An 18,753-nucleotide genomic window follows, 5' to 3' on the forward strand; every position below is an offset into this window, starting at 1 on the left:
AGGCTATTTTTTAAAATATAATTGGAGTATGTCCTATAAGCAGTCTCCATCTCTTTTACTATTTCATCCGCTGTTGAGCCTATTGCTGGAGCAATGATCTCGCTGAGCAACTTCCTCAGATCCTCTTTCGCTGATTCAGGAACTCCCTGGAATCTGAGAATCATGTTGGCTTTTTCCATTTGTAGCTGTAACAAACGGTTTTCTTGGAAGTTTTGTTTTGCTTCAACTTCCCCCATTCTTTTCTTCATTTTCTTGTTTGTGGTGTTTATCTCTTTAATTCTCTCAGTCGTATGCTCCACTTTCTTTGCCGTTTCTGCCAGTTGGAGCTGCTGGGATGCGAAGTTTTGATTCAGCGAAGTCAGTTGCTGGTTAATACCATCGAGTTGCTCCATCACCGGCTTGAGCATATCCGCTAACATTTTCATGACGTCTGCTCCCTCTTCTGGTTTTGGGCTCTGACTACCCACCAGTTTCGCTTTAAACTTTCTTTGCGAGGCCGCCATTTTATACGATTGTTTACAATTCCAAACAGCTTCTCGCAAACTCGAAAAATTGTCACCTCAATGTCAGCGCTCAAGTATCTCAAAGCAAAATTGCTGCTTGTTTCCCCCCCTGCCCCCTTTGTTACACTTATCTGTCCATTTGCATAAGAGGTGTCCCTCTTTGTGCTCCACTTTTCCCACGAGGGGAGTAGTTCGCTTTTAAAATATTCAGCTTATTTTGAACTCACGTTTATTGTCGGTCATTTCTCTGACCTCGCTCCCAGTAATCAATATTCCGCTCGATCTCCAGCGCTTGTCCCAGTCGAATCAGCTTGTGCCCGAGGGCCACACAGCGGCAGGACCATCAGAGCAGAGGGAAGCCTAAATTCTCTGGCATTTAGCCATCAAAGAAGCTGCCCCTCAAAACCCCTATGGCCTGGAGCCTATCACAAAGGCTCCATACCAGTGGTGTGTGAATCACTCCCCTGAGGTCCGGGGAGATCGACCACCATCGCTGATCCACAAACCGGAAGTCTCAGTTCTTGCAGGTTGTGCCCAGTGGCTAGCACTACACAACTGGGTCACAGTTTTCCAGGTAGAGGCTGTCAGGGGAGGGAAGGAGGGAAAGCTGACGAGAGAAAGAAGCAGAAAAATGGGAGAGGCTATGGGGGCTTTTGGGGAAGAGAAAGAGAAAATAGTGGGAGAGGGGAAAATGAGATACCACCTTGCAAGTCCTTGTGAGTTTCCTGCTTGTTACTATATATCGGCAAGTTAAAATGAATAGATATGCAAGTAAAAAAAAAAGAATCAGTTGAATTAAAATCCAACATTACAAGAACATAAAAAATGAAAGTAGTTTACATACCCATTTTATAGACTTTTTTTAATAATGACATCTTAAAAGTCTACAGCAGCAACAGCACAATACCTTTTTATTAGAACCCACCAAAATATCACAAACACTTAGGAAGCAAACAAAAAGGGAAAGGAGTATCTTTTCAGGGCATGATAAAGAAGCGCCTAATCTGAAAGTTGTTTCTTAAAATGGAATTCAGATTGTGTTGCAGACTTGGATGCACCATGTTCCCACCCTCTTTTTTTTGTACTGAACATCTACCATGAAGAAGATTAATGGAAACTCAAAAGTCTGACTACTGTTCTGTTGTTACTGGAATTTTTCTATGTACCAACAGGGCTACCTGTAAGCTTTATCTATTGGAAAGGTCTGTCATTCCGCTGAGATCAGTAGCTTGTATCTTACCACTGATCAGCAAACTCTGAAGTCTTTCTTGACCACAAAGAGCCTTCCTCTAACGGAAACAGTTCTTCTGCCAATAGATGTTCTTTATTTGGAGGAAGGCTCCTTAAACAGCACAATGATAGTATAAATGTGCCTCCCGCATGGGACAACCATAAATTGCAGACAAAGAAAATACTGATGGATTAAAAGAAGCCATTATACCTTTCTGTCTCATGGAACTACATTTATAAATTCATTACCTATATAATTACAGCATTTTCTAACTTTTTAAAATGTTCTTCCAGAAATGGCATTACAAGAAACAATTCATTTTTTTAAAAAATTCTAACGTACTTGGATTTTTTTATTTCCTTAAAATAAATCCTACACTTCAAAATACATTCTGTCTTATAGTTCATGCATATAAAACTCACAAAGACTCTTTTAGCCTTCTCCAACATATTTTGCCTATCTGAAAATTACATGATTACATAAAAGAAAACACATTAGTGCCCTCAAGTGGCAACAACCTGCTGAATCACTTCTACACAAAAATGTTACACTATAGAATCATTAACATACTTGATCCATGTACTTAAGATAAGTACATATATACATATGTGAACAACTATTACCAGAAGTAGGCTAATAAGGATGTTCCAGCTACATATACATTAGAGATATTGACTGCATCCTAAATAGCCATATATCTGTTGTAACTTTGCTCATTCCAGCACTTACTCTACATTTCCTATTTGTTAGCTTCTTCAATACCATTGCAAGGTCAAAACACCTCACTTCAGGAAAGCTTCTACAAGCACAACTACCCCTTGGAAACAAAGACCAGCAGCCAAGGTTACTACAAATCTATGTACCTTTTTGCTATGTACCTTTTTCTCTTTGTTAATGGGCCTTTAAAGCAGAAAAGGAAGCACACTTGTATTTCCAAATAATATTTCTATGCTGACTATAATTCAACTCTCCCCTGCAAAGATGAGTTGTGAACATACGGGGGCCATTGGTGGCACTATTTACACTGTGCCAAGCCTCCTCCAGACTTAGGGCAAACTGTGCCTCAACCCCCATGTTTCCTTTCATCTGCAAGGGGACAATCATATTCCCATTAAAAACAGTTAGATTTGAGTCCAGTAGCACCTTAGAGGCCAATAAGAGTTTCAGGTATAAGCTTTCGAGAGTCAAATCTGCCTTCATCAGTGTCCACACTGGTGTCTACAGTGTCTAATTGAACTGGTTTAATGTGTTGTGGGGCATATCAACCACACAGCACACCTTGCTGTGGGTTACCCATGGACCGCGCTGCCAAAATTTTTCCAAAATCCATGTTCGCCATAGGAGCACATGCGTGCATATGCACACGTGCACATGCACACATAGACAATTTTTTTTTAAAAGACACCTCTCTAGCAGCAGAACAGATTTGCAGGCTCAGACTGCCAAATCCGTTCTGCGTGCGCACCCCCTAGTTCAGATATGTGCAGGGAATGCGTGGGGAAACAAAAACATCACTTTGGAAACAAAATGCATGGGGAAACAAAAACACCACCACAAAACCATAGTCTGGCAACCTTTGACTCTTGAAAGCTTAGACCTTGAAACTCTTGTTAGTCTCTAAAGTGCTACTGGACTCAAAGCTAATTGTTTTACTGAAGACCAACACAGCTATCCTCTGAAGCTATTCCCATTAAGAACTGAAATCTCATTCTCTGTCTTCAGAAGTGTGGAGTTTTTTTATTTTACATCACATTTTCTTTTAATAACCTACCTTCATCTTCTGAGAATATTTACTAGGAGAGGAAACCTACTTAGATATTGACAATTTCAGTAATTATTTTACCTAAAAATGATTCTTGTTTTTGAAACGGCATAATTCATAAATTTTATTTATTTATTTATTTATGTATTGTTTCGACTTGCTTAGGCCACATATATATATAGGGGCGGGGATGCCTACCAGCACCCAGGTGGTGGGCCCTCGTTGTTGCCTTGGCTCGGCCTCCTCCGGCAGTCTCTCTGGTGCATTTATTCTTCTGGAACGACTTGCTCATTTTGACAGGCCGTTCAGGCGCACGACCCAAGCTTGCGCCGGCCTCGGCTCTGCCTATTCAGCTCTGCCGCACCCACGGATTGCATCATCGCGCGCCTTCCAGTCTCCGTCATCATTGTCACCAGCTGCAGGATGTTCCATTAGCCACCAGGGATCGCTTCATCGTCTTTCTCTACTGCCGCTATTTCACGCTCTGCTGCCGCCGATGTTCCTTGTTGCCGTCTGTGCCGTCGTTTGCGCCGCCACCACACACCTCCCGGAGGAGGGTGCTCTTCACCCATCTAAGGGTAGGTACCCATTTGTCTACTCGCGTTTTGTTGTTACACTTGTTTTCAAGCCGCTGGGTGGGCGGGAGCTGGGACTAGGGCCGGGAGCTCACTCCGGCCACGGTGGATTCTCGAACAGCCATAGTGGTTGTTCTTTCATTGTCAAAGCAGGCGTTGTACCGTCTGCGCCACCGAATGCATGACATTCAAGACACTTAAGAACACACTGAAGTGCTTAGACCCCATTTTTACAGTCTCTGGATTTTGCCCATCAATGCTTGAGACAACATGAATTGTTTCTCTGCAACCACATTGTAACAGAGCTGATTACTGGGAATCGACTCCAATTCAAAAATACTAAATCTTATTTCTATCAAACACATCACAGATGCATTCTGAAAAATGGTTTCCCTCTCCTTTGCAGATTGTTACCTTTATAAATGTTTCGAAACAGGACTTTGGAAATATAAACATATCAGTTCTAAGCGCAGCCAAAATTTCCATTAAGGTAACTGAAAACCAGCTTGTCTGTCTTTAATAGTATCTGCCTAATTAAAATGCTGATCCTCAAAGTGCTAGACTGGCACAAGCCCCACTCATTTCAATAAACCTACCACTTCAGTAAGACTTTTCAAAGTGGCAGCAGATTGTCTGATGTGATTTATAGCTGCCAGGTCTTAACGATTCATGGTGGAATTCAAAAACATCTGCAGTACATTAAACTGAGGGACACTGAGGGAATGTTCATTTTCACTATGTGCCTGGTATAAATTTACTCTTCGGTGATTGTAAGCCACGTGGGACAGTATGTGTGATCACTGGCTCTACAGTCTGTACTACAGTACCTAAGTCTTACTGGCATTTAGTAAGTGTGGTAAAAGTTACAAGGTTCTTTAAAGCAGCTTTCTTGGGGCAGTCATAACATGGTGGACTGGCCATAACATGGTGGACTGGAACTTCACAAAAGTTATGCAAAAAGTAATTGGAAATGGTAATTAAATAGAAACAAAAGACCCAGGAAAGATAAACTTGTGATGGTCTCATGAGTGTTTTGTTTTGGCAGAGAAATAGGTTTTGAAGGGGAATTTCAAATGCTTATAATGAACAGAGTTACAGAGACTATCCAGACACAGGGAACAGAATGGCAGTGAAAATATGACAGAATAAAGGGGGCTGACAGCAGATGAACATGGACCAACACAGAAGAAAATATGCAGGCAAATGGCAATCTGCCACCTGCTGTGAAAAAGGAATATGTTAAGCAATATCTTTGTTGGTGTTTTCAGACCTCTGTGCTTCTTTCAGTACCTCTTAGTGTGGTATTTTTCTGGGTCAGGTAACAGGGATGGGGTACTTTTTTTCAGTGGTCCCAATCCCATTTAAAAAAAATAAAAAAAAATCTCTCCCTTATATATAATTGAGTAAGATGCAGCCTCACGCAGCAGACAGAAAATGCGCACCAACAGTGTTTGGAGGCTTGAGCTGTCCGTCAGAAGCTTCCCCAGCTTCCATTGGCCGTGTAGCCTAACTCCCACCACAGAACACTCCCCCCCCCAACTAGCCAGGGCTGGAGGGAATCAGTGGAAGGCTGGCGCCGGGAGCTCATCACCGCTCGCCTCGGCCGGATTCTCCCCCCCCCTTTATCGCATGCCTGTTTTCTCCCTTCCCCCGCCTGCCCACCCACCCCGCCTTCATAGACCCCTCGGAGTCCTACAGGCTTCCGGGGACAGCAGGTGATGTGCAGCGGCAGGCGGGCCCCCACCTTCATCCAGCTTTCGGGGGCAGCAGGCAAGAGGTGGTGGCGGCGGCGGCGCTGAGCCAACCCCCACCGACCCGTTAATTTTCACTGCTCCCCCCCACCTTCACCAGCTTTCCGGGGGCAGCAGGCGAGGAGTGGCAGCACTGAGCCAACCCCCGCCGCCCTTTTTCCCCCACTACCCCCCTTCCTCAGTCTTTCTTTTTCCCTATCTCCCTTCATTCTTTCCCTCTCTCACTTTCTCCCTTCATTCCCATCGCTTTGACTTCCCCCCCCTCCTCCCTGTCTGTCTGGCTTACTGATTGTCTGTCTATGTCTCCCCCCGACCCTTCTTCCTTCCTTCCTTCCATCCTTCCTTCCTCTCTTTCTCCAAACCCCTCTATCTATCCATCTACCTATCTATCTACTGCCCACCCACCCTACCTTTCTAGGGCCCATTGTCTTCATCCACGATGGGCTTTACTCCCTAGTTTTTATTATGACTCAAACCCCAAACAGAAAGAAATAAAAATATAACAAAATATAACAATGGTGGCAAGTATACGAATAATCATCTATGAAAGCTTTCTGGTTATCTAAAATATACCCATGCACATTTGTTGCCTATATGCCATATGTTCAAATGTTGCTAAGGTTGTAAAATTCTTAATCCCTTGGATTACTGGAGATGGGCATTTATCTTTTCAGTATCGTAATATAAGTCTTTTAGCAACAGTAAAGGCATGGAGCAGGAGGGAAGGAGGCATGGTATAGCCTGACTTCGGAAACAAAGCAGGATCAACCCTTTTTAGTACTTGGATGGGAGACCTCAAAGGAAGACTGCAGAGGAAGGCAATGGCCAACCACCTCTGCTTCTCACTTGCCTTGAAAGCCCCTTGCTGGGTTGCCACAAGTCAGCTGTAATTTGTCAGCACTTCACACACACCCACACAAGGGCATGCAGGATCCATTTTTTAAAAAATATTTTATTTTGATTTTTCAATCGTATACAAGTCACACAATAAAAATATTAGTTGTTACATCATTTTTGGAGCATCTTATCTGTAAATTTCTAACCATCTATCTAATTTCTGCCATCTGTTCTTGAACACAGTGTCTGGTTTCCCTGCAAGTAACATATTTACTTTATCCATTTCCTTTAAGTCTATAATTTTTATAATTAATTCTTCTCTACTTGGCAGTTTATCTGACTTCCAGCATTTGGCTACAGCTATCCTAGCATTTGTGAGAATGTATAGTATCAGACATGCATCATTATATTTTAACCTTTCTGGCAAGATATTTAGTAAGTATATTTCTGGTTTCAATGGTAGTTCAACATCTAGTATTTCTAGAATAGTTTGTTTTATACTTTTCCAGAATTTTGCTACTTTTTCACATCTCCACCATATGTGAAAGAAGGAGCCGACATTACTCTCACATCTCCAGCAGTTCCCGGATACGTTTTTATAGCATTTTAGTGCTTTGTCTGGCGTCCAGTGCCATCTGTGAAACATTTTAAAGATATTTTCTTTATAAGAAGTGGCTCTTAATATCTTCATCGAATTCCACATTTTTGACCATTTCGCCTCTTCTATATTATTTCCTATATCTTTCTCCCACACCTTCATACAGGGTTTTATTTTTTCTATTTGTGTCTCAAGAAATTATACACTTTTTGTATTACTTTATTTGCAAATTTTGCCAAATTTTATCCAGACTCGTATATGTTGTGGCAAAGCCTTTTGTCTTATCTTTAGCAAATCTTGATTTTAATTGTACTTTCTCACAAGTTGATAGATTAATGTTCATTGTCTGTACCACCAAACATTGCTCCAAATTCTTTTGCCCCACGTCCTCTGAAATTCCATGTATTATCATGTTTGCCCGTCTGCCTCTATCTGACAGTTCTGCAGCCTGTTTCTTTAATTGAGTGATTTGTTCCTTGTTAACTCCGGCCATGCTCTTTGCTTGCATGGCCATTTCCTTCACTCCCCTAATTTCTTCTTTAATGTTTTTAAGCTCCTGTTTAACGTCACCAATCTCTTTTGATATTTTTTCCTGTGAGGCTAACACTAAAGCTTGAAATTGGGTAAGCTGTTCTGAAAGAGCCTTCACTGTCGTCGCCATGACAATTAATTAGCTGGTTGCAGCCTCTCTTATCTGTAAGGGTTGATAACTTTCCTCTTACCCTGCCAAGCCAGGAGTTCTTACATATTCTCCAGATTCTCTTTAGTTATTATCGTTCTCAATTCTTTGAAGAAGGCTTCTTGATTTTGATTAGGGGCATATATGTTGACAATCCATATTCCTATGCCATTTCTTTTAATTTCTACAATGACTATTCTTCCGTCATTTGACTTATATATCAGTGATGGCTGTAACTGCTTGTTTACATAGGTTACCACTCCCCTTTTTTTCACTTTGTCTGCTGCAATAAATGTGATTCCTAGCTTTTTGTGGTCTAGATATTTGGTATGGTCTTCCTTTATATGGGTTTCCTGGAGGCATGTTATGTCTACATTCATATTGGAGATTTGGTGAAAAAAATTTCTTCTCTTTTGAGGATTGTTCAAGCCATTGACATTTACCGAAAGAAGGTTTAATTTCTTACTTGCCATCTTTTTTTCCTTTTTCTACCATGACTAAACTCTTCAGTTGTAATCTGGTTCGTATTTGTGATTCAGTTTTGGATTTCAGTTGTTTTTTCCTTTCCTTTAAGTCTTTTTTCCTTCCTTTTTTCTCTTTTGTATACGTTGTTAGACTTTGGCCTTCTTCTTCTTCTTCACTACTCTCTTCATCCTCTACTTCTTCTTCCTCCTCACTGTTTTCTTTTTGACTTTCTCTTTCTTTTCTACGCCATCCTAAGTCATGACCTTCTTTTTCTAAGAAGTTTTCTAATTTAAATACGGAATCAATCCTGTATCTCTTTGTTTTGTAATTAAATAATAGTCCTTCGGGTATTAACCATTGATATTGAATTTCATTTTCCTGCAGTAGTTTTGTCAGAATGCCGTAGATCTGTCGTTTCTCCCTTACACACCACGGAGTGTCCTTTAGTATCTTAATTTCTTGACCTGCTATTTCCAATTTTTTTGTATTAGCTGCGTGGAGTATTTGGTCTCTTCTTTGTTTTTTGTTAAATTTAATGTGGACCTCTCTGGGTAGTTTATGTTTTCTAGCATAGTTTGAGTTTCTTCTGAATACTTCTTGGATGTCTGCTGCTGGCTCTTTTTCCTCTCCTATGTTAAATTGTTTTGCTATATTCTCTATCATTTCTTCTCTCAAGTTTTTATTTATTTGTTCTGTTACATTCTGGAACCACAAGGTAACACTTGCTTTTTCCATCTCTAAGATAATTAGAGACTCTTCCATTTTATCTGTCTTTGTTCTTAATTCTTGTATTTCTGAATCTAGGTCTTCCACTTTTTCTTCTAACTCATCCATTTTTGATGACCATGAGTTCATCTTCAGGAGATAGGCAAATAGTTCAAAAGTACATAAAACTCAGTGAATATTCTAATTTTAAAAATCAATGAATATTCTAATACAAAATTGATATGAGTAATTACTTCCTTCCTAAAAGATGAAATAACTGGACAGGCCTAAAGCATATGTTTCAGAAAGGTGTCGTGTTGAGTTACATTGCCAGAAGTTAAGACGCTTTACTTAGTTCTTCACTGAAAAGGCACTGTGGTGTATCGAGTATAACCTAAACATAATTTTTGGCTGAGCTCCAGTCCTCTCTGGTGCATAGGTCCCCAGACATTAGTCCTAGGAAACAAAGATTCCACTCCTTAGTGTATGAGGTGCCTTAGGGCGCCACCTTGTCACCTATGCTCTTAAACATTTGCATCCAGAGATGCAGCATACAGTGTCAGTATACACACAGTTCTTATCTTCCCTTTCCATCTGAATCCAAGGAGGCAGTCAAAGCACTAAACCAGGGTCTGGAGACTGTAAAGGGGCAGAGATGTGAGCAAAAAAACTGATCTGACTGTTGACAACAAAGGACTAAAACCGAACAGGGTGTTTTAGAAAGGACTATGCTCCTCGTGATGAAGCAGGTTTAAAGTCTGGGGGAACTTCTGCTGCCTGACAGATGGGCAGTTGAAGTAATTTGTAGAGGGGTAGCCATGTTTGTCTACTGTAACAAAAGAAAACAAAAGACCATTGGCACCTTAAACAGTGACAACAAGTATCCAAGTATGAGCTTGCCTTTTCTAGTTTTGACTGGTCTGCCAACTAAAGGTGTTGTGGACACAGTTTCTTCTAAGCTGCGCTAGGGGGCACTGGTGCACCACATTTCAGCAGCCAGCTCGGAGAATTTCTGCTTCAGCTCACAACAAAGCTTCCATAGGTAACAATGGAGAAGGGGACACCTCCTTCTGGGGCCATAGAATTGGACCCCCCAGTCCAATCTTTTTTGAAACTTGGAGGTTTTTTGAGGAGAGGCACCAGCAACTATGCTGCAAATTTGGTGCCTCTACCTCAACAAACACCCCCCCCCCAGAGCCCCAGATACTCCTGGATCAATTCTCCATTATAGCCTATGGGGCCCATAGACTATAATGGTCATCATAGGCTATAACTGAGCCAGAAAAAAATGATTTTTTGGTACACCTCTATTATGCATTTCAGTATGATTTGTAAGCTACCTTGAGTCACAGGCAAAAGTGGGATATAAATATATGAATAAAAAAGTAGTTTGGACAGGTTGATAACTTCTAAGCAACTTCCTGTTTGTTAGGCTAGGCAGCGTTCTGACAGTGATTGTTCCTCCTGTTACACTTGACCTGTAATGCTGGTTTCATGTTTCACTAAAAAAAAACCCAAAGCAGACTGCAAGAGTTCCCCCACCCCCAAGTGCTGGTATATTTTCTAAGGGTCAGCGCAGGGCAACAGTCCAAGGCCAAGTCTACCAATATAGTGCGCTGGGGTGGGTAGACCTGTTCTCCAGCGATGGTTCCCCAGAAGGGAATAGTTGGTTTGGAGGGTGGAGTCTATGGCTTTGTACCTGTCCAAGGTCCCACGCCTCCTGAAAACTCACCCTCTCCAGGCTCCATCCCTCACATCTCCAGGAATTTCCCACCTGGAGTTGGCAACCCTATCTCCTTCCCAGCCAATCATCAACCTACCTTTATTTTCCCCTCACTCTTCAGCTCTCCACCCCCCACACACCTGCAGCCTCTCCCGTGCTCTGAAGCCCTGATTGCTATGTCACATTGGTTGTCATAAGGGGGCCACCTCAGCAGCATATAAGGATACAGAGCCCACCATTTTCTCCAGGGGAACTGATCTCTGCCATCTGGAAAGCAGTTGTAATTCTGAGTGATCTCCAGCCCTCACCTGGAGATTGGACATGTTTTACCTCAGAACAGCAAAACTGTTTAGAATGTTAGAGGCAAAAGCCAATCAAGTTGCATATGCAAACGACCTCTGTGTTCCGAGGCAGAGGCCAATGAGGCTGCATATGCAAATAACCTCTGTGTTCTGACTGGCTATGGGGGGGAGAGGATTAGCAAAATGTTTAGAATGTTGGAGGCAGGACTCAGGCAAAGCAGCCAGTGGATAGGGAGACCCTCTGAATGACAGATCAGAGACCGAACTGATTTTGGAGCGTGTGGAATGTTCTAGAGAAGTGCCACCACCATTTGGGAGATATTCAAATTATTCTTAAAATGTAGTTTAAATATAGTTTAAATGAATTTCTTCTGAGATTTTACAAGGTTATGGAACTAATATTAAAAATAATTTACACAATAGTCAAATAATATTTACGCAATATAATTTACACAATAGCTCACAACTTTAATGCTACCAGCTTTTTTGCTCACAAGGTAGAATTTCTGCTCACAACACTGTGGAGCTTAGAGAGAACATCAGCATGGGTACAGTGGAGGTACACTGGTAAATATACAGACTAGACCATTGTTATATACTCTACATAGAGCTGTCTTTGAAAACAGTTCAGAGACTTCAAACTAATGAAAATTATGGCTGCCAGGCTGTGCACTAGTGCTTGTCACAAGGATCTTATCATCCCCATTGTATGCAAACTGCACTGGCTTCCAAATTGTCTCCGGGCCCAATTCTGGTATACTTTAACACACTTTTAAATTACCTTGGACAAAATGCCTGCCTTCATCTATTTATCTGTTCTATTGTCGTATTGATAGTTTCATATGGGGATGAAATGTTTTATTTCTGCTACTAATTGTTTCCAACTGAATAGCTTTGAGTTTTTAATCTTTATTTTAACTTAGATTTCGTTTTTACTTATAAGCCACACTGTGTGGTCTAGCAGGAGACAGGTATTGCATACAAATATTTTTCTTTTTTAGAGAAAAAACACCTGCATTAGAAATTCTCCAGCCTGTTATTGTCTCACAGTTGGAGCACAGGCATGGAATAAGTCACTAAAAAATAAGTAATTACTTTCACAGGCTGCCAGTCTGATTTTTTTTATTGTCGCAGAAGAACTGTTGTCCTACAACAATAGAAAAATGGGTATGATGAAACTTTCCCCCTCATAGTAAAAGCTTCAACTGCTGCAATTTTCTTTCTTTCTCGTTCTTTCTTTCTTTCTTTCTTTCTTTCTTTCTTTCTTTCTTTCTTTCTTTCTTTCTTTCTTTCTTTCTTTCTTTCTCTTTCTTTCTCATTCTTTCTTTCTCGTTCTTTCTTTCTTTCTTTCTCTCTTTCTCTCTTTCTCTCTTTCTTTCTTTCTTTCTGATAGTTAGTTTGTTTCCCCTTATTGGAACATGGAAGGATTCAGATCTTATGCACTTTAACCTCGCACTTAGTTTCACGAACTGTGAAAAATATCAAGAGGCAGACTACAACTGCCTTCAACCCTGATTTGATTACAAAAGGCTAGAAACATTCATTTTCAATAGTGTCTGTTAATATCATCATATAATTTAAATACTGAATGTGCTGATTTATGTGTACTCTTGCATATCTGCCTCCGTTAAAAATTCACAGTTCTATATTCCCTGGAGCCATTTGCTCTTCAGTATATAATTACTTTTCTAATTAGATCCATCTTTGTGCACTCTGCACTAAAATAAATCAGTAAATTACATGCAGCACAATCCCATGCATATTTTTGAAAGTTACTCCTATGGAGTTCAGTGGGACCTACTCTTAGGTAAGTGTTCCTAGGACTGCAAACTTTGGCCCCTTGATATCAGAAAAACATATGGAACAGATATATGAGTTACAGGACTGTAATTTCTTGTTAAAACATTTTATTTATGTGGTAATAAATTTCTGGCCTCACAAGGGAAACTGAGGCAGCTAACAAATTAAAAACACCCATAATAAAATCACATCTAAAAACATTAAAACCACCAAAACAAATAATTAAAACAAGAGCTAAAATACACAAACATAAAAACAATTAAAGCAGGAAGCAACATGAAACTATTAAAAGCAGGAAGAAAGGATCACTCAGAGAACACCAAACACAACAGAAAAGTCTTCATCCACTGGTGGAAGATGGCAACAGAAGGGGACAGAGGAGTCTCTCTGGGGAGAGAGTTTCACAGTTTTGGTGCAGTAACTGAGAAGGCCCTCTCTCACATTGTCACCTACCTAATCTCAGAATGCAGGGGGCATCTCAAGAAGGCCTTGGAAGACTAACATAGTTTTGGGGTAGGTTTGTTATGGAGGACCCTTCTGGTATTTTGGTCCCAAACCATATGGGGCCTTAAAAGTCAATACCAGCATCCTGAATTGTGCCCTGAAACAGGCTGAGAGCCCCACATACAGTGTGTTGCAGGAATTTTATCTAGATCTAACTAGGGCATGTACCACACTGTCCAGATCTTTTCTGCCTGGGAAAGGCTGCAACTGGCTAAGTAGATAAAGATGGTAAAAGGCACTGTCGTAGGGGCCATGGCTCAGTAGTAGAGCATCTGCTTGGAATATAGAAGGTCCCAGGTTCAACCCCATCATCTCCAGCTAAAAGGTCCAGGTCATAGGTGATGTGAAAGACCTCAGCCTGAGACTCTGGAGAGCCACATCTAGACTGAATAGACAATACTGCCTTTGTTGGACCAAGAGTCTGATTCAGTATAAGGCAGCTTCGTATGTTCACTTGTGGCCACAACTGCCACCTGCTTATTCAGCATTATATCTGTCTTCAAGACTACAGGTCTGTTCCTTCAAGGGAATTGTACCTTAAATCCCAAGAGACATTTTAAATTCTGGGCCAGACCTTGTACTCACCAGCAGGGGTCATTTCGTAGAAAAAGAGGTGCAGGAGCTCATTAGCATAAGTCATTAGCATAACATTTGCATATGCCACATCGGCTGACATCACTGGAAGTGTGTCAGAAGGCGACACCCACCGCTCAGGCTCCACTGGACTGTTTTGGATTGCTAGCTATGTGAGGGGGGGGACACGTCCAGATCTGTCCTCACAGAAAAGGGAGAGCTTGTACCTGAATAAAACTTGGTCTTAAAGGTGCCACTGGACTGTTTTGGGCCGGGGGGAGCTCTGCAACTTACCTGGCTGCTTCATGCTCTGACTGAGGGCTGCTGGGAGCAGGGGGTGGGGCTTGTTGCATGTGCCCGCCTCCTGGGCTCTTTACTGCCGGAGCACCACTCCCGTGCGCTCCTGCAAGAAATGACCCCTGCTCACCAGCAGCATTTTTGTCTTGTAAGGATTAATCTTTATTCACCTGGATCTACTCCAAAACTGCCCCCAGGCACTGATTCAGGGTTTCTACAGGCTACCTGGGATCAGCTGGAAGTGTGAGATAATGCTGAGAGTCATCAGCATATTTGTGACAATCCAGTTCAAATTTCTGTATGATCTCACCCAATGGTTTTATGTAGAAGTTAAAGAGTAGGGAACAATATAAAGCCTCCCAGTCATAGCCCAGACAAACAATCTAGAAGGATCTCATGAACTAGGTATCAAAAGCTGCTGAGAGGTCCAGGGGTATCAACAAAGTCCCTCCCTCTGTCCATCTTTCATAACCAAGAACGTAAATATGCAGGGCTGAATCAAAAGGGTGTTTTCCACTGTACGCCTTCAAAACAGCAGGCACCCTACTTCATCCACTCACATTATTCCTGATGGTCTCCCAATTTATCCAAGGATTAGCATTTCAGGAAGCTCAGTAAGTTGCAAGAGGATGGGTAAATCAGGAAAGTTCTATTATGCTGGAGGAGGTGCCTTCCACTGTTGAGAAATGACTGTGGGATCCAACCCACAGTTTCTATTTAATCTTTCCATCAAAAATGTGAAGTGCACTTGAGATTTCCAAAACTAGTAACTACCTTTTCTTCATGCACAGAATGTTTTTGCTATTTTCCTTTCCTGTAATTTGTAATATTTTCTATATACAACATATGATATGGTGACAGTTAAAGACATTTACATTCTACTGATTTCTGCTCAAGAATTGTTAAGCATTACCCTTTCCTTCAAATCCTAGACACAAAAGACACAAAAACTGTGATGGAATAATGCCCTTATTTATTCAAGTTCTTTTCTATAACTACTAGTGAAAATCAACCTGCAAATTTTAGAACACTGGCTTTCTCTGTGAGTAGTAAACATAATGCAATTGGTCACTAGAACAGCATAAACAGATAATTCAATTAATCAGTGGAATATCATCCTTTTCTAGGCACATGAAGCTGCCTTGTATTGAGTCAAATTATTAGTCTATCAAAGTCAATATTGTCTTTTTTAACAGGAAGCATGGTCTCAGGAACTGGTCTTTTGCATTACCTACCATTATTACCTGATTCTTTCAACTGGAGATACCGGGAGTTGAACCTGGAACTTTCAGCATGCAAAGCAGATATTCAAGTACTGAGCCATGGCCCCTGCACTTGGCAACAGAACGCAGGTGACTATGTTGGTGTATACTAATTGTTGCATCAGCTTAAAACACAAAATGGCCAGGATCCAAGAACTGCATGTACAAATTATTACCAATTTTCCTCTCCAACTTTAGTCTTTTGTGCTGCAATGAATCCCACTCCAAATGGTCCCCTTTATGTGATATGCTTCACTGGGAAGGGAGGGCTGGAAAAGCTCACTACTCACACAAAACCCAGCACATTGTTCCTTAATCCCCTTATGTCAGCACACAAGCAGACACACAGACATAAATGCTGAGGATTGAAATGACAGTCATTTTTGCATTTGCAATATACTTTACATTCTGGCCCCAATAAAAGTAATCCTACTGAATTCAAACGAATTCATAAATGGCTTTTGGACTAGTAACAGAATAAGGATAAAGGTTAGTGGTATGACATTTCGGTATATTTTCTTCTGCCTCCTCCCGATAGTGACCAAAAGACACGTGACAACTTCTCTGGAGCTAAGAAAAAAGCTTTTCATGTACTCTTATAAACTCTTGAGCAGTGTAAGTGAGTAAAGCATGAAGGTTCTTTTCCCCAGTCTAAGTAACAGTCAGGTGAATGAATATAATATTAGCATTGGACTTTGCTTGCTGATTTAAAGCTGGGGTAGACAGCCAATTCCCCATGTGTGGAACCGAGCATCCAATCAATGAAATGAGCAAATTATCAAAAGTGCAGTGATCCTAGCTACAACTTACATGGCTTTAAATTAATTAGCTTATGGAAATAAATAGATTATGCTAATAAAGACATATAACAGGAAATATTATTTTCAATTCAAAATTTATTCCATAGTTTCTGCTAAGAATTTCTACATTTCACAATATATCACAAAGCTGTGTGGTTTAGCTGTTTTAAAAATGCATTAACAGATGTCTTGCATTAAATCTAACATCACTATGTGCCATATACACAGAAATTACAACTTATTGTAATGTGCTAATTAAAATTATGGAATAAGTAATCTTGAATATATATTCTGAACATACTATCACACTGGAAAAAGGAACAAAAGTGCAGTATGATGAAGTGCTAAGCAGGGTCAGCCCTGGTTAGCTACTTGGAGACCACCAAGGAAGCCCAGGGTCACTAGGCAGAGGCAGGCAATGGCAAACCACCTCTGAATGAAAACCTTACGGGGTCGCCATAACTTGGCTGCCAAAACTTTCTACCACCATGATGAAGAACTAAAGTAGTCATAAAATTATACTGCCCCAATATTCTAATCACAATGTAACAGTTTGGGGGAGAGATGCACACAAGTCTATACTATAGTACTTTTAGAAACAAATATGTACCATATTTTTTCAGCTACAGTCAAAATTAGGCAAGCAACTGAAAAAATGGAGACAAATAACTTGAGCAGCATGCTATGTGATGCTATAAAAAGGCCAACATTTCTGTGACACCAGAAAAATTAATGTTTCTAAGATTCTAGGGTAATATTGTTTTATTGTGAAAGAGGAGGGGGAACCAATTGTAAGAGTACTTTGCTATAGTTTTGTTTGTTCAGCCTATAGGTGTATGGCAAAAAGACCCTGTTTTTTTTCCTCCAAAAATGGACATTAATTATCCCACCATCAAAATCACCATCAACATTTTGCCTTTTTGCATCTGAAGATATTTGTTTAGAACACTCGCATGAAAATAAAATGGTCATGGTTTAATGTGTGAATTGGCCCAAAGATGATATAATAGACTTACTCATAAATACACGTGTGTGCTTGTGTGTATATACATATATAAATACACGCACACAAACACACACACACATATATATATGTATATAAAATGTGTGTCATTTTATCATCTTATACACATACAAAAAACAACATTTGGCATTATTTTAAGATGTACACTTGATTCATTCTGTACCTTAAGTAAGAGTGTATCCTAGAACACATCCAATCCTCCCCAGCAGTTTCAGGTTGCTAGGCAATGATTGGTCTACCAATCTACCTATCTACTTATCTACCAATCTACCTATCTACTTATCTACCACTGCAATCCACGTCAGATAAGTATATCTGCCACTGCAATTGCAACTTCTAGGTGGAAAATCTTAATTTTCAGTTAATTATACTGTGCATAAAAGTGAATTCCATCAAGGCGTGACACAACAGAAGTAGGTGTAAATGGGAAAAGGCTCAAATTTCTACTACTGAAGGTTCAGTGGTCAGTATGAGGGGAAAAAATAGGAAAATTAACTTTTTAAATTACCCAGGAGTTCCATTGCATCATCTTCATTGTCAATATCTTCCTCTGTTACTGATGGAGCTGTGCTCTGTACAGAATCAAATGAATCCTGGGAAAGCATAGCAGCTAGTAGTTTCTTATGTTGCTGCTGCTGATGTTTCAATCCTTTGGTCTTTGGTTCCATCTTCAAACTAGAGGAGAAAGGATAGTCTTCTCTATAACCACATACAGAGCATTTAAACGGACCCTGGCAGAATGTATAAATTACATTTTATTAAAATACTTTGCCTCATTTGTGGAATGATGCACATGTGATAGCAAACTTCCACGTATATATCCTCCATTAAATGGGAAACTGTGCAAGCAGCCAGGAGATAAGTGGACAGTTCTCACTATACATATGTTTTCCAACCCTAGTTTAGAAACTGCAAGTGCGATTCTCCTTAAGAAATTTGGCAGTTTCAGATCAGATCACTGGCATGGGTATAGATGAAAGCCAAATCCTTGTTTAATGGGGTAGGTATGTTCTTATCTTAGTTTGCCAAGCCAATTTTTTTAAAATGTTGGTATTAATTGAAATTATACAAAGACATATTTTGTTTTTAAAGTAACTCCCTGTGATGATTCCCAAATCATTCGTATTTATGTACATGGTTGGTGTAAGACTGAAGATATGATCATATTACTGGAGATTTATAAAGCTCTAAGCAGTAGTAGATATATAAGTATAATCTGTAGAAATTCATTTTTTCAAATATTAAAAGAGAATTGTTCTGGCTTTAAATACCTTCACATCCGTTTTTAGAAAATTGTACCAATAAATACTGATCTGGTATACAACCTTTTAAAGTTCCATCAGCAGGTATTATCTAAGAAAG

General features: G+C 40.3%; 1 protein-coding gene across 1 annotated transcript in view; it reads right to left on the reverse strand.

Annotated features, from left to right (window-relative positions):
• The window catches only part of LOC107108588 (chromosome unknown open reading frame, human C8orf34), a 159,260-nt gene that overhangs the window by 91,807 nt on the left and 48,700 nt on the right, over nt 1-18,753 (reverse strand). The window contains exon 7 of the mRNA XM_015409051.1: nt 17,900-18,066. Within this exon, the coding sequence (XP_015264537.1) occupies nt 17,900-18,066 (167 nt within the window). The remainder of the gene's footprint in view (nt 1-17,899; nt 18,067-18,753) is intronic.

Source organism: Gekko japonicus, unplaced genomic scaffold (genome assembly GCF_001447785.1).
Source record: "Gekko japonicus isolate JY-2015 unplaced genomic scaffold, Gekko_japonicus_V1.1 scaffold88, whole genome shotgun sequence".
Lineage (NCBI taxonomy): Eukaryota > Metazoa > Chordata > Lepidosauria > Squamata > Gekkonidae > Gekko > Gekko japonicus.